This window comes from Haplochromis burtoni, unplaced genomic scaffold, assembly GCF_018398535.1.
Source record: "Haplochromis burtoni strain Fernald_Lab_line unplaced genomic scaffold, NCSU_Asbu1 Contig_35, whole genome shotgun sequence".
NCBI lineage: Eukaryota > Metazoa > Chordata > Actinopteri > Cichliformes > Cichlidae > Haplochromis > Haplochromis burtoni.
The window spans coordinates 353379-370649 of NW_024582396.1; the positions used below are offsets into that span (position 1 = coordinate 353379).

At 39.7% G+C, this 17271-nt stretch overlaps 1 protein-coding gene across 2 annotated transcripts; it reads right to left on the bottom strand.

Annotated features, from left to right (window-relative positions):
- Positions 1-206: 206 nt before the first annotated feature.
- LOC102294510 (solute carrier family 43 member 3) lies at positions 207-9436 on the bottom strand. 2 transcript variants are annotated; one of them, XM_042219554.1, is made up of 13 exons: positions 9287-9436; positions 8269-8512; positions 8036-8165; positions 6509-6555; positions 5316-5392; positions 5112-5204; positions 4056-4195; positions 2135-2244; positions 1812-1955; positions 1618-1725; positions 1358-1544; positions 1053-1164; positions 207-508 (listed from the first exon to the last, which is right to left on the bottom strand). In XM_042219554.1, exons 2-13 carry the CDS (start codon positions 8447-8449, stop codon positions 371-373), a joined length of 1467 nt encoding a protein of 488 aa, XP_042075488.1. In that variant the 5' UTR covers positions 8450-8512; positions 9287-9436; the 3' UTR covers positions 207-370. The 2 variants fall into 2 exon arrangements, with proteins under 2 accessions (XP_042075488.1, XP_014188101.1); XM_014332615.2 differs by having other exon boundaries at positions 2105-2244.
- Between the last annotated feature and the right edge of the window lie 7835 nt (positions 9437-17271).

A 17271-nucleotide genomic window follows, 5' to 3' on the forward strand; every position in this document is an offset into this window, starting at 1 on the left:
GTTGAAGTGTACCTCTGGTGCAAATTACTGACCTCTGTCATCATTTTAGGTGGGGGAACTTGCACAATCGGTGGCTGACTAAATACTTTTTTGCCCCACTCTATCTATCTATCTCTCTATCTCTCTATCTCTCTATCTCTCTATCTATCTATCTGTGTTAAATGGCTCAAACAAATAATATTTCTTCTGAACCATAAAGTGTTTAACACAAAATTTTATTGGATAATTACAAAAAACAGTTCACAAAAGTGAATTAATAAGGATCAACAAAACATTAAAGCAAATGCTTGCGTTTCTAGTTTAAATCAGTGAGCAGGAACAAAGAGAACCTGAACCTTCTACAGGCTGAAACACTCGTCTCACCGTCTCTCTACAGACGGTGAGACGAGTGTCTGGCTCGATTCTCAGGATGGTCCTTCCTGAGGCGGCCTTGTTTTCTGCAGTGGGTGAAGACGTTTGTAGGATGGATGAACGCCAGCAGAGTGAGAAAAATAAGACTGATGTCCACCTGGAACAGATTCAGACAAAAGTTTGCATTCACATGAGCACAGCTAATGCAAGAAAAGTATATTAAATATTGACCTGTGTTGATATTAAGCCACTGCTGGGTTGTTCAATGTTAAATCAATCAGAGACACTCAAGTATAGTGACATTTAATGAAGCAAAATATCAACTTTTTGTTGTAAATATTTACAGGACTTCATCGAGGTGGGGGAATTTGGTACTTATTAATGTTACAAATTTTTCAGCACTTTTGACTCATCGTAACTTCATAACGATATGTACAGTGTAAATAGTCATGAAAATACAGTAAACCCATTAAATGAGATGTGTCCAAATTTTAAAAAGAAAATCTATGTTTGACCTTAACCTTGAGGTCACTGAGATTGGCACCTGTCCGAGATTTTTATTAGATACACGTATGACATCAATTTGAAGCTCCTACATCGCTCTGTTTTTGAGCTATTGCATTCACGTGTCCTGTCTGCCCACCTAGCAGGGTGGCAGTAATACCTCATCAGGTTTTTATGGATGAGGGGTAAAAACCTACATAAAACGGATATTCTCTGACCACGGAGACAAGGGGGTACTGCAGCACAGAGACTCCAGCGGACACAGCCATCACCAGGCCATACAGCTTCCCAAAGTGACAGGCTGGAAAACTGAAAGAGCAGAAACCAAAGGATTATAACGTGTCTGTGTCTAACTGATGAATAAATTCTCTGTTACCTCAATTTGAAATTATTTTGCCTCCTGAAATTGTATTTTAATTGAAACTGAGAAGTTTAGAGGACAGGGGAAACTCAAAAAAGCGAAACTAGTGAAGTTTTAAATGTGTGTTTGATATAAACTCACGCGATGCTAAGGAAGGCTGCATTCCCCCCATAAAGGAAGGAGCGATTGAGGACCTGCAGGATGAAGGTGAAGTACTGCAGCGGGAGAAAAGCAATGGAGGCGCACACAGAAAAGAGGAGGCACTGCAGGGCAGTCAGGAGCAGGGACAGGTAGGAGGAGCGCAGGTCCGCCTCTTGCTCCGTCTCTCCTACAGTACAAGAGAGATTCAGAAGGAGTTTCCACATGAAAACAAGTCGTTCTAACAGCATTCACTGATTTACCCGGAGCCAGAGGCTTCTTCTTGTGTCTGTCCATGATGAGTCCGTTCCAGGGGGCACACAGGATGCCACACAGCTGAGTTATTGCGAACGCATTGGTGTACTGGCTCACTGATGATTTAGGGATGGATGAGAAAACAAGAGAATGAAGTCAGACAATATCTGGATCAAAGATGATAATGAGGACAATGACTTACCCAGGTTGGAGTCACCATCAGCCAGCCGGTTCAGCATGGAGTTGAGCGTGCCAATGAAGAAGTAGTGTCTCAGCTGCATGATGGACAACCACACCAGGTGAAATATGAAGAACCTAGACTTGACACAGCTGCCGAACGACTGCACTGAACACACAAAGCTGGGTGTAAAACATCAACAAATACATGCTACTTTGTTACATGTATTTGTATTTGTATTTGCCTGCAGTGGTTTCTTTGTTGGCCAAACAGTAGAAACACTTGACACAAACAGTTTTGGATGGTAAAGTAAGAACCTTTTTCTGTGTTTTGAGCCTCTGTCCTACCCTCGGGTGCCAGCGACATGTTCTCCGTCTCAGGGGACTCCTGTGTCGGCGGACCTTCCTTTATCTCAGTCTCCTCCACAGTGTCAGTGTTTCCCTTTCCACAGTTTATCCTGAACGTCAGAAAAAAGTGTGATTAACAAATGAGTGCACATTCAAAATCAACTGGTCACTTTTGTTCTTTTGTTAGTGACTCAGAATTATTACAAATCAAAAGGTTTATGCTCGTCATCTGTGGTGAAAGATGAAGAAAACAAAGAAAGTGTTGTGACAGGGAAAGCGGAAAGCAAGTGGAGAACATATACCACCTGATCTGTTCCCTGAAGATCAGGACCTCACTGCTCACTCACTCATTAACCAAGAAAATTGGGTTTAAATAATGACATCCAGCATGGAAAACTTCTTTTTTGTTTGGTTTTTGTACTAGTGAAACTTGTAGGTACAATAAAGCACCTTTTCCATTGGTACCTATTTGGATTGAGTCGCCACAGCTCCACTTGGATGGACTGTGTTAAAAGTCCGCTTGTTTACGGCACCTTCTTTAGACTACGTTACCCATGATGCACCTCAGCATTGTACTTCCATTTGGGAACGTGTTCGGTGCGGTTCTGCACAGGTGTGTTGGAGGAGTAACGTATTTACTTGTGTGAGTTAATACTATGTGCATGCTTACCACCTGACCACACACACACTCACACCCCCTTTACATTTAAATATATTGTAATTCAATCACATTCCCACAAATGCTGTTCATCTGGTTTATGCCATCTGCCATCTCCTTCATTAAATTTGTTTGAACTACATCACTGTGGAGTACCATTCCTTCTTACCGAGGATGACACAGTTCAATTCAATTCAATTTTATTCATATAGCGCCAAATCACAACAAAAGTCGCCTCAAGGTGCTTTATATTGTACAGTAGATACAGAGAAAAACCCAACAATCATATGACCCCCTATGAGCAGCACTTTGGCGACAGTGGGAAGGAAAAACTCCCTTTTAACAGGAAGAAACCTCCAGCAGAACCAGGTTCAGGGAGGGGCGGGGCCATCTGCTGCGACCGGTTGGGGTGAGAGAAGGAAAACAGGATAAAGACATGCTGTGGAAGAGAGACAGAGATTAATAACAGGTATGATTCAGTGCAGAGAGGTCTGTTAGCACATAGTGAGTGAGAAAGGTGACTGGAAAGGAAAAACCTGCCTATGTCTATTGCAGCATAACTAAGGGAGGATTCAGGGTCACCTGGTCCAGCCCTAACTATATGCTTTAGCAAAAAGGAAAGTTTTAAGCCTAATCTTCAAAGTAGAGATAGTGTCTGTCTCCCGAATCCAAACTGAAAGCTGGTTCCACAGAAGAGGGGCATGAAAACTGAAGGCTCTGCCTCCCAGTTGAAGCGTGATCGGCAATCAGTGCAAACATATATTACAGACTGGTTTTCCATTACTATCCAATACCATCTAATGTGTATGGTCATCTTCACAGCAACGTAGGCGAACATCCCATGACATAATTATGACGTATGCGACACGAACACTACAACAAAGGTGGAGGTTGGTGATGATATACCTACCGTTGTTGTTGTAGCCATTTCCCTCGTTCTGGGATTTAAAAAATGGTGGTTTTGATTTTCACGAACAACAACAAGAATTAGAAAAATATATACTTCTGAATTCAATCACTACACCATCCAAATGCTACGTCCACTTTAAATTAAAAAGGTAAAAGACTTCAACTTTGTCAGTAATATTTTGTATTTGATTCCTTATTTAGGTAGTTTTTCACAGAATAAGAACAAATTACACAAAAACATGTTAATAATACTGAATTTGTGCTTGAAATGTGTGTTTAAGTACAGATTTTGTGTGTATCAAAGACGCCCACTGTCTTTATGACCTGAATGGTAAAAACCTATCATGCTCTCACCCGTAGGTGTAGTTTTCAGGCAGAGTGTAGGGGATGTGGGTTTTTGGCATCAGCAGGAAAGTTCTCGCCACGTGAATGCTGCTGCAGATGGTCAGGAAAATGAAAGAGTAGCGGAGAGAGATTCCCTGTTCGTACAGAATCTGCAGGGGGAAAAAAGGTCACTTATATATATATAGATATATAGATATATATATCTATATATCTATATATCTATATATATATAGGTGGATGCTGACACAGGTGGCTATCTTCCCACCTCCACTAATTTAAGTCGCTATGCTAGGCCTCTGATATGTGTGTGGCTCTGACCAATAAAATGGCGTGCTGTGTCTTACAGCCAATCCAAGAGGCCTTTGCTTAAATTTTGATAAATGCAATTCTAGTAGGCGACGCTATCTAGATACCATCTCTTCTGTTTAAGGAGGATGTGGTTCTGTTGGTTTGTTGGATGATCACCAGCTCTTACTGGGGCAGCTGAAGCAGGAGTGAGAATTAGCACCTGGAAGTTTGAGGCCATGGTCTATAGTTGGAGATGGGTGGATTGCACATTGCTGTACCAAGTATCTCAGGGTTTTGAACAGTCTGTCTTTAGGGTAGACAGACTGGTGAAAAGTCCGCAGTGACTGGATACCATGCTAGTCTTTTATGGTGAAGAGAGCTGGGTGTGAAGGAAAAACTTTCAATATGCTGACTGCTCTATGTTCCCATCCTCACCTTGGGCATAGGCTGAGAGTAATGACCGACAAAACAGGATGAGCTGCTTCAGTAGGGAGCCTGGGCTCTCCCTTAGAGATAGGGAGAAGTGGGTCATTCAGGACTGGATGAAGGGATGTAAATTCTAATATTTTATTTATGTAGTATTCAGCACAAATTCACAGTTATATTTGTTGGTGCACCAGTACAGCTATGGGATGCAGCTTGTTTCCACCTTTTTTTTTGCCAAATAAGAATAAAACTGCACTTCAGTAAAGTAGTAGTGGCACTAGTGTGGGGACAGTGTTGTTTTATCCATCTAATGTGTGTGACAAATATGAGTGTAGCAATTATCAGTCCCACCTTAACGATGAGAAGCACAGCAGAGGAGGAGTCAAAGGCACCATTGTAGAAGGTGATGATGGTGGAGCGATGAGCAGGGAACAGGTTGCCCACCTTTCCGTCACACAGATACACGGATCATCAGGACAAAATATGTTTGAAAGTTTAGAAGTGGCTCAAGTGTATTTCTGTTTAGGAACAGAAACTTTCTACAGGTGTAGTTACCTGCATGTTAGTTATGAGCAGTAGGACTCCACCCACAGCAAGGAGAGACAGGGCGGGGTAAAGCAGATTTGAAAATTCTACAAGACACAGAAATACAAACATTAGGAATGTGATGTTGCACAATATTAAAGGTAGTTAGAGTTAAAACTCCAGAGTCACGGTGTAGAGAGCAGCAGAGCAGCAGAAGTGCTGACGAGCAGTTAAAATGCTGAATAATCATGTTTGAAAACAAACTTTTTGCTTTCCCCAGCAGCAGTAAAGGGTTACAGTCAGGGATGGATTCAGTGACCCTGAACCTTTAAACTTTCTATAGGTCAGGCTGATGGGGCGTTTTGTTGTTCGTGGTCTCTCTGTGCCCTCATTCTCTCTCTCTTCTCTTCTCCCCCTATTCCACAAACATCGAGGCTGAGCCTGTTTCTGCCGGAGGACTTTTCCCATTAAAAGGGAACTCTTGCCTGTAAACAGGCGACAGCCTGATTTGTTAAGCTTTCTCTCTAATATTGTAGAGTATTCACATTGCGCCTTAAGATAACTGCTGTTGTGATACGATATAAATGAGACTGAAATCAAATGCCAATGGCTATACTGGAAAATAAAGAACACGCGTTAAATATGTTAATGACCTGATTTATGCACAGTTGTGCATAATTCTCACAGTGATTGTGATTATTTTACTGGCATTCATCATATACGAGGGGTGTTACAGTGACTACGTCATCAGGCATGTAGTGAAAACAACTTTTACCTGTTTTCTGTCATTCGTGTTTGGTATGAACCGAGCAGTAGCTGAGGAGATGAAACCTGCTTTGTGCTTAAGATGAGAAAGCCAACACAGCTGCTCTTTTTTTTTTAAAAACAAAGGTGATTCTTTCACAGGTTTGTCCACAAGAATATGAAATGTGAGGCCAACACTGGCTAGCACATGCAAGTTATACTACTAACTGCTAATTAGCTAAAATGGTGTTGTCACAATAGCTAGGGTGTTCAATTTCTACACTTCAGCACACAGAATAAGCTTTCAGGTATTCAAATAAACCCAACACAATGTGACCAGAACACGAAATTCCCACAAGGAAGGGATTATGGAAAAGGTGGAAAGTATGAGACAGAGGTGAAAGGTGAATCTAATAAAAACAAACAAAAAAAAGACTCATAAATATGTGTTTTCTAATAATCGTAACCTGTGCACCTACCTGGGCTAGAGAGGGCCACCAGCAATGTACCGCCACTAAAAAGGGCTCTGGAGAGGGAAAAGTATCATAAGGACACATAAAAGTTTCCGTTTTTGCCATCAGACATCAGCTACGAGGAGCAGAGTTCCTATGAGGGAGCATTGAGACATTGGTTGGTGGCCTGAGGGTGATTTTGGCCTGCAGCGAAGTCGCCTTGAGCGTTAACAGACATAAGCTGGCAAGGTTTTCTGAATCCACTCAAACTGTCCATTCTCCCCTCAGATACCACATAAGCTCATGCATGTAGCCTCTCTCGACAGGACGATGAAACGTGGAAGAGAGTGAAAAACTTAACAGAAAAGTCTAGATGCAGCTTAATGCTGAAAAACAAGTACCAATCAGGGGGCAGCATAGTTAAAAACAGCAGCATAAATACACAAAACAACTGAGTTTTGTGTAAGTAGTTTTTGTATATATAGCAAAAGTTGACCTTGAAAAGGCTTGTTGGTCTGTACCAAATCTTGTATTTTGTAATCTGAATAAATTGCTCTTCAAATGAACACTGGCTAAAGAAATAATCTGGCACGATTTCCATTAACATTAGAACAATATAATCTGGTATTGACAATTAAGTAGTGACTCAACAACACTCATTAATTCCTAAATTGTGTAATAATTCTTGTTGCGCATGTTTTTACAAAGTTACAGACTTTCTCTGTGTCTCTCCACATGTTTGAGTATAAATCATCTGACAGGAAGTAAAAGATGAATTTGACTGAATAACTGCATATTTTACCAAATTTTCTATAAATAATCTCATTAAAATTAATTACTGAGATTCTCTAACCTAAATCTCACAATATAATCTCATACTCTCCTGATCACTGCAATAAATAAGAAACTTAAGTGATAACATGTTACACCAAAGCTCTAAAGCAAATCTGCATTGCTAAGTGTTCCAGCAATGATTAACATAACAGGTTTGGAATAACAAATGTTTTCTCATGGGAGATGGATTATTTGAATATTGTGAGGTAGATGATTTCATAGTACGCGCCTTGGGGCAGCTATAGTATGTGATTGTGTGATTTAGTGGTATATAAACATAACTGAGTTTTTTTGGACATTTTTTTGTAACCTGTGCAGAGAAAAAGTTCATTTACTAAAAAAGAAAATAAATAAAGTGTTACCTATTGATCCGGACTCTGAACCAGATTAAACCATTAACATTACCAAGTATTAGTACTGATACTAGAAACTGTCAAATATATTTTGGGGTTGAATGAGGTGGGTTCTGTTTCAGTCTAATCTCTGTGCCTTGTTTTACCATGTGCTAATCTTAACTAATCTCAGATTTTTTGTGTTTCTTTGCTGAAACTAATTGGCAGACAAGGTTTTTTTTTATTCTGCTGGAGGTCTGACCTACAAAGGTATCATAGTTTACTTATAAAGTATTGTTGATTAACAACATTTTGGGCAAACAGCAAGAAATAGTTAACAACTGTGTGTTTGGGTCTGCAGCCCAGACATATTTCAGCACTGACTTACATTGCCAGCAGTCTGGTCAGCAGTGTGCCACAGTGATCAAATATGTAGCCATTTAATAGAGTCAGGAAGTTGTTGAGGAAGGAGGCCACAGTAAAAACCAGCGAGAACTGCTCATCCTGACCACTACAGTCTGGAAGAAAAACAAACAGAAACACACACAAATATATCTGAAACCTGCATCTGTGGTGTCCTGGATGAGTGTCCTGTCCAATCTAAACTCCAGAGTTGCTCACCTTTACTATCCGTTGTGCTGTTAGTGTCGACACACAGCCAACCAAAGTATTCCTCTTTCTTCAGCACAAACACCAGGGAGGCATGGCCAAACACCAGGCCGGCAAATAACAGACACTCCAGCAACCCCGTGATCAGGGTCAGCCAGTAGCGCAGGCTGTAACCAACTACAGTTCCCTGCATTTTTCACTTCGTCTTTCCAGCTCACACAAAGGTCAAGCAGAACTTCTAGACAGATCTCTGTTCCTAAACCATGGAATAAAAAAATAACAGGTATACTTTTTCAGTTTTACATGCCTGAAATACAGCAAAAACTGTTCAAGAAGTGATCACGAACGCAAGAGGGAGCAACACCTGTGTGATCATGGGCAGTATATGAACTGAAGGCCAAAGATGATAAAAAATAAAGTTGACTGGAGTTTTGAGTGGATTTTTTTATGCAACAGTAATCAAAATTCATTGTGCAATGTGAAATGTTGCAATGTACACAATCACGGCAGCACTGGCTCTCTCATTTGCTTTATTTTCTCTAAAAGCCTTCCACACATTCATCTTAGTTTCACTTCATATTTGTTACTTGGTGCTCCATGCCCCATCTGCCGCAGCAGGTTCAGAACCACCACATGAGAGGGAACCACAGTGTGGCATCTATACTAACTTGAACCACGTAGGTTAAGATTTTACATACAAACAAATAGTAGCTGCACACAAAAAAGCCACAATCAATTTCATCTTAACTCATTAGAATAGAATAGAATAGAATAGAATAGAATAGAATAGAATAGAATAGAATAATCCTTTAATTGTCCCACAAGGGGAAATTTGGTTGTAACAGCAGCCAAAAAGACACATATACAAACAAACAGTACACAGGACACAGAACAGAAACATACACAATTTTTCTTACATATTTACTAATTAATAATCAGATTAGCAATAACTCCACTTTTCCTTAAAACTGTTTCATACTTTTGTTAAATAAAACTGACTACAATAACACTGTGATGAACACACTTTTACCTTAATGTTTCCCAGTGAGTTTATTTGCATGGTGTATGTGGTCCATTTATATTCTCCTCAAGTTAAACTCATTCTGCAAAGCGCAGAGACTACAGACAGGGCAACAGTTATCACCAAGGGGTGGTGGCTGTAATCCAGATTAATCCCGATAATCTACGTAATGACATATGGCACTACACAGACAAGAACGCTCCAAATGTGACCATTAAAACACGATTATTCGAGAAATTTATCACAGTGTGAGGTTTAATAGCATAAATACTTGCATAAAACACAAATATACGTCCAGTTTTCTATGCAGAGGCAAATAATTAACTCATCTTAGTAGAAATCCAACAAAACATGCTTCTAAGCGCTAACCCTCATGAAAAAGGTAAGAAACAATGCTTACCCCATAACCTCTGGGTAATCCACACATGAGACTCTGTGGGGCCATGATGTATCTTGCACCCGATAAGCAGCGTTTAATGGGCAGAGAGCTTTACTCTCTCTGTTTATAGATGCAGCTTTAATCCCAGACAGACGGACACAGGGCGGGAAACCACGTTTACACACTGATTCCAGTATCAGTCTAATTATGAGTTATAAACTAATCTAACGGACATGCAGTCCAGCCTGTTGACAGGTTTTCTCCCTGCTTCATTTGGAGCTCGTTACTGCAGGTAAGACAAGAAACCCATTTTCTTTCAGAATGCCCTTACTCAAATATAATCTGCTATTAATGCATATTTCACACTTTTTAACATGCCCTGTGGCTAAGAAAAATAAAAGTCTTATATCAATAAGGTATGATTATTTATACAGCACTCATTTTATGGTGTAATTTCCAAACATTTCCTGTGTAATTTTGGTGGTACAGCCAAACAAAGGAATAAACATATGATATTCCAAGTATTTTTTTAAATTAATGAGTAGGGCTGTTCGATATAGCGATATATATCGGGTGACGATATAAAAACGTCTATCGTTTCATTTTACGCTATTGTTTGTTTCGTGGTGTTGCAAAATAAACTGTTTACGGCAATATTTTTTCACCGTTTTGATGGTCACTGTAGTGGCTATATTAATTTCTTAAAGTTCTCTCTTTCTCTTAGATTTAATATAACCACACTAGGCGGTGTAAGGCGGTGGACATTGTTGATGTGGTGAAATTTTCCTGAAGATCTACCACAAGAAGCTCATCACTGATATGCCACCCTGTGAGTTTTTCTGAATTTTAACTTAAAATGAATATAAGGGTTTTAATTAATAAAAGTTAAATATGAAATGCCTCTCACACTTGCGTCCACTCATATTTTCACTTCCTGCTATTGAATGTAACTCACTTCCTTTATCAAGGCTTTCTCTGACCAAACTAAAATTGATTAATGATAATATTACATGTAAACCTTACATTTACTTTGATAATTTTAATCTAGCTCATCATCTTTGTCATCAAGGTTTTATGTGTAAGGCAAGCTTCACAAGAAGCATTTTACAGCAGTGTAATAATCACCTTCACAATTTACCGTCAGTATAACATATCTTAACTTGTTGTTGAAGGGTCAGGCTAAAAACACTGTTAGCTACTTACTTACATAACATAATGAATATAATAACATAATCAGTATAACCAGGGTTTTATTGACTGTTTGACTTCTTCATGAATTATGGGAATGCATTAGCTGCTTTCACAGATGAATCTGTATTATTAAAGTTTCCATGATATTTTCAGGCACCAAAAATGTAATGGGCTCATTAAGCCCCCAGCACTAGAAAACTTGTGATTTTCCTTTCATATGGAGGCAGTGTATCATTTTTGATTATCCCATTCTGGCTTAAATAATAAGGATAAGAGTGACTGATTACTTTTACTAGTTTATTTCCCAAATCAATTAAAAAAAAAGAAAAAAAAGACTGGAGATGCAACAGAAGAAAAAAAGTTTAATACTACACAAAACCCACAGAATTATATTCAAGATATGAATGTATTACAAGAATTCTAAAACCAAACTCTACAATCAATTTACACTACTAACTACTCACTGCAATACAGTGTGTTTCACTGCAATCCTCAGTGCAGAGTTCATTCAAACTAAACCGGTGTCTTTTATACCTGTTTCTTGATATTTTACTTACATCTGTAAGTGTGGTGGAAGGGACCTCACTAAAGGTGCCTAGCCTCCCAACAAAATGGCCCTTCATCTTATTAAAAGAAAACTAAACAAAGACAGAAAGATGGGGCAGGTCAATTAAAATACCATTATTTTGTGGTCAATACATTAAAATATAGAGTCAAGCAGCAGGTACTGGGCAGCCAAACACAGAGTCACCAAAGAAAATAACAATGAAGAATTTGAAGAATATCAAAGAGGAGTACCTCAGTATCTTCCAAACTCCAGGGACTTGTGCCGAACCTCTGATGAAGATGATGGTATGACAGGAGTTCAGATAGCAGTTCTGATAATGAGGATGTGTAATACACCTCTTCCTCCAAACATCTTTTGTGGCATCTAGATGGTATCAGAAGAGGTGTGGATATTATTCGTTAAACAGTTGCTAGCTTTGCCCTTGATTATTTTGATAGTAGCTTTGATTTGCATTTTCTGTTAATCCAGTAGTCTGGATGATAGAAGTTTGGATGATGTCCATCAGCATGAATGTTCTTATCTGCCACGACATCTGCTCCAAACCCAAGTGCTGGCTTCCTCCACCCGTACCTGAGTCGTTTGTTGACCTTCTTTGTTAAATCTGTGAAATGTTGAAGCTACAAATAAACTAGTGCAGCGGTCTCCAACCGTTTTTGCGCCACGGACCGGTTTATGCCCGACAATATTTTCACGGACCGGCCTTTAATGTGTCACGGATAAATACAACAAAATAAAACTAGTACCGGTATCGAAAAAAAGAATATTTATTCACACCTGAAAAGACCCAGGAAAAAGGAGTTAACGATCAAAACGATAACAAAATAACGTTGAAAACCGATAAAAACCCTGAAAACCAGACATTTCACACCTGAGCCTCAGCTCTCGCGGCCCGGTACCAAACGACTCACAGACCGGTACCGGTCCGAGGCCCGGGGGTTGGGGACCGCTGAACTAGTGCACTTTTTGTTCCATTCCTCTATCTTTGAGTCAAGTGTTGGTGCTGTTTGCGCTTAGTTCTGAAGCTGTCAATAAGAAACTAACATGGTGACTCATTATGGGTCAGTGAACTATTAGTGGTGTTTCAAGGCTTTTGTGTGTATTTGGAGTGTGGGGGGTGGGGGCAATGATTCATAACGTTGTTACATTGTTACAAAACCTGTACAGCTGAAACTGTAGAGAATATTTTTTCCATCAGTTGGACTCTAGTCACAGATACTTTTTGTTTCCCAGTGTCAGGTGGCCTTAACACTTTGTTTATATGACTGTGTAGCATTTGAAATGTATAGCCAGCAGCTTGTGATTTTGATATTTTTTAATGCAATTTGCAAGAAAATACACATCTTTTGATTTTATTGAAGATTTAAGATTGGTTGAGCCTCATCGGATTTTCTGTTTTTTAATTTTGCTGCAGCTTTCTTGTAATGGTTGCTTTACTACATAGCACTACACCTCTGATTATAACCAAGGTTTGCAGAAGAGCATGCATGAATGCAAAAAACATTAAACCTTAACGTCACACCAGCTGAAAACTGCACCAGAAATGGACAACAGAAGACTGAAAAATTGTTGCCGTTTTCCCACAGTCTTCATATACTATACAGGTTTAAGGCACCTCTGCATTGTTTTCATTGGTTCTCATGGAAGATAAGTGTCTCAAAGGGTAAATTTGGCTTTGAAAACAGATTACATACTAGCAGAAGGCAAAAAACAAAAACAAAAACAGGGAGCTTAAGCTGGCCTGATTACCACATTGACCAACAACAATCTGTTGGGAAGTTGTAACTCCAAATGGTGCTTAAAAATAAAAGAAATATTTACCAGAAAGCAGGTGTGACAGGTGAGAAATGGGAACTGGGGAGGCACCACCACTGGGTGGAGCTTGTGCAAGAGCCAGCAATAGCAATAGAAAGAAGAAGAAGAAGAAGAAGAAGGGGAAAAAAATCTCTCATCTACTGATCGGGAAGGTTGGTGGTTCGATCCTTGGCTCCTCCAGTCTGCATGTCAAGTATCCTTGGGCAAGATACTAACCCCAAGTTGCTCTCTGATGCATCCATTGGAGTGCAAATGTACTTAGAAAGCACTATGTATAGAGAAAGTGCTTGTGAGAATGGGTGTGATTGGGTGAATGTGGCATGCTGTATAGAGTGCTTTGAGTACACTGGGAGAGTAGAAAAGCGCTATATAAGAACCAGTCCATTTTTACCATTTAATAACCCCTGTCCATGAACTACCCCGGCCTTAAAGCTCTCCAACTACTTGGTGCTCTGTGCTGCAGTTTGGCACAGTATTTAGAAGCTTTTAGTAAACTTAAAAAAAAAACCCTAATAATAATAATAACAATAATAATAATAATGAAATACAATGACCCAGCCTAGAAGTAATGAATGCATGAGCTAGAGACCTGGTTAAGCTCACTTAGCTGAGCAAGTGACTCACAAAGTCACTTACTGTAAGTGTGCAGGGTTTACACCTCGTGAGTCACTTGCAAAGGCCCTGGTTTAAAATTGCCCTAGGCCAGGGGTCGGCAACCTTTCTGATGACGAGTGCCATTTAGAATTTCCTCAGAAGCCAGTGTGCCATATGATTGTATTAGCAATAAATTTAAAAACGGTCTGTATTAACAGTTACACACTATATAGAACCACTTTATAGAACTATATTTGTTCGCAGATGTTGGCAGCTATCAGCGAATAGTTATCAGCTATTTCGAAACAAAAAAAAAGACACTTTTTATCAATAACAAGAACTCCATAACAGCAAATGAACTGTACGACAGAAAATACAAACGCTATTTATGGTCTCCTCACAACAATGATAAGTAAAATAAACTGGGCCAATATGGCATGTTTGTTAATACAGAGACACACATGTTAATGTGATCTCTGGTCTCCCACTCAGAGACACAGGTCTCCGAGTGTCCAGCATTCAGACGACTACCCGAGGACTCATGTGAAAGAAAATCTGCTCACACAGACATGTAGAGCCAAATACTGTCAATAAGGCCTCTGCAATGTTCTGAAGACAGTTAAACTTGTCAGTAGTGATGTCCAGCAGGTGAAAATGCAGCTCCATGAACACGCACAGCTGTGGATTCCAGCTGCTTCGATGTTGCATTAACTCAGCCAGTTAATGCGAGACAAATCTAGCTGCTCATTAAAGATTTCTGGTTTGATCAGAAAATAAAACATTGGTCCAAACACCTGAAAGTCCCCAAAAAAATGCATTGTGTCTCAAGTCTACAGATGTATCCGTGTATTTCTGTGGTGCTGATGCTGTGCTGAGCGGACAGCTCCTGAAGCTTTTGAAGTGTCGGAATGTGGAAATCTAACAACGTCCCTCTTACCAGTAGGCTAAGTTATTTTTAGCCAATTACAAGTTGAATATGGTAGTTGGGGTTGTTAGTTAAGATACCGTCATTAAGAAGCAGCACAACTAATGTGTTTATGCGAGCTAATTTGGAGGGGCACCGCTGGCGCGGCCATTTATTTTTTAATGCACCTTCTCAGATTAATTCACTGCGTGTCGTGCCCAGGGCTGCACTGGGACAAAAAATCAGCTCGGGCATTTTGACTAGAGACCGGCCCACCAGGTATTAAAGCCATAAAGCCTTTGAATGAAAACAAACGCTGTTGTGACAGTGATGTACACTGTCTTGTTGGTATATGTATGATTTCTATACATTTTACGTCAGATAAAAACTTTGGTTGTAAGATTCAGATAATTATTTAATAACAACCAGACATTTTAAATGATAATAAGAAAGTATTTCTTTATGCCCCCTTTCCCTGTTAATGCCCTACCTGCCCCCCTGGCAAAACTTTGCTAGATCCGCCCCTGCACAGTTACCAGCTGTCAGCTACATAGAAAAGGATCCTGGTGTTATTTGTCTCTCAGAAACAGTTCATAACTTCCCTTCAACTCATTCATGTCACCTAAAAGGTAAACCTGTTTCTTCATCACCTGTTCAGCTCTGATGATCCAGTAAGGACATCTCCTGGTTTCATCTTCAAGTTTCCCTCTCACCAGATAACCAAACCAATATCATGACCAGCAGCTTTTACAGCTGTGGCTCCAGCAAACATCAGCTGATACTAGAAATTAATTGGTGCTGTTGTTTAGAGCGACATCCTGCGGTTTCCTCTTTCTGGTGCAAAGTGGGCGATAAACAAACAAGAGAGACAGGACTTGAGCCAGAAAAGCCGATCAGCTGATCATTGATCAGTTTTATGATTGAAGTAGCAACAGGAGAGAGAGGGGAGAGAATGTGAGAAGAAGAGGCAGCTGTGCAGCGTAACGACAGAATAAATCCATCTTTGTGTCTTTTTCCATTCTAGCTGGAGTACGGGACAAACTGTGTTCCTTTTCAGCTCAATACGAAATGCGGAATATTTTCTCTGACGATTCCTTCTTTTTACAGGACGGTTGGCAACTCTACTAACTAACCTTATGAATAAAATAAAGTTCACTACTACAGTGCTGGTGAAAACTGTCATGCTAGCTATAGGCAGTACGACTTATTGTAACTGACTGTAAAAAGTCAGCACAACGAAAATAAACTACACCTAAACTTGGTTTATATCTGACCCAGAGAGACTGCAGGTCATAACTTCTTACCTGAAGTTCAGTTCACCTGACACTCGGACCGGTGCTGCCTCGGGCGTATCGATGTTGGCGCTCACAGTGTCCTAATGTTTCATCAAGACTGGTCGACTTGTCAGGGAGGAAATAGGGAAAATGCTAAAATACATAGGCTTTAATCATACATCGTATAGCATCAATGTCCAGATTAAGAAAAATTCAGTCGTACATATTTGTTCAATAAGCATGTTGAAGGACAGGTCCTGGTCAAAAATGACTCCAGGATTGCTGGAGGCCAAAGTAATCTACAGTAAATATCTGGTTAGACACCATGTTTCCATGATTTTTAGAATGAAGTACAATAAGTTTAGTTTTCTTTGAAGTTAGGAGAAGAAAAATATTCCAGGTCTTTATGTCATTAAGACATGTCTGTACTTATGCTGACTAATGCTCTACATCATTTGACTTCATTAATAAATAAAACTTGGTATCATCTGCACATCAGTGAAAATGTATGCAGTGTTTTCTAATAACATTGTCTCACACAAGCATGAAAATAGCTCTGGTCTCAACATGGAACTCTGTGGAATGAATTCTATCGTTGATTTAAACTAGCAGAGCACATTTCTTTGAATTTATTAAATAATATTGGTTAGACTGTAAGATAATTATGCATAACCTTCACTAGTGAGGTTTCAGTGTTATGATGAATCCTAAACCCTGACTAAAACTCTTCAAATAAAATTATCATGTCAATTGAGGGTGTGTGGCAGGCAGGACGAGGACCTGAATGCAGGGTTCAAACAAAAGGTTGAACTCAAAACGGCAGCTTTATTTGCTGGAGAAAACTAAGACATTGAATACAAAAACTATGATGGCCCGCTTGAAGCTGATGCTCCGGTGTGTGTGTCAAAAAAATCAACACACTGCTTCAGAAGCACTGTGTCGAAGCTTGATTCGTTTAGCCACAGTCACGTGATCAGTGACGCCCGAAGCTTCATTTAGAACCTAACTGCTTCAGTATCTGATTCAATGGTTTAAAAGGAAGCGAATCATTCGCGGGATTTGTGGACTGTTTTGATGGCGACAGATAGCAAACCACTGATATTTTTACTGAGAGATTTGGAGCCAGCGAGGAATAGAGGAGTTTCTGTTGCGTGGGAGTATTTTGAGTTGATTTTGGTCAATCGGGTGGGTTTTCCAGCTTTGTGTTCTTGTTGTTTGCTTTTGTTTTGTGCGTGTTTATTTTTTCTGACAACAGGAAAAACTTAAAATGTC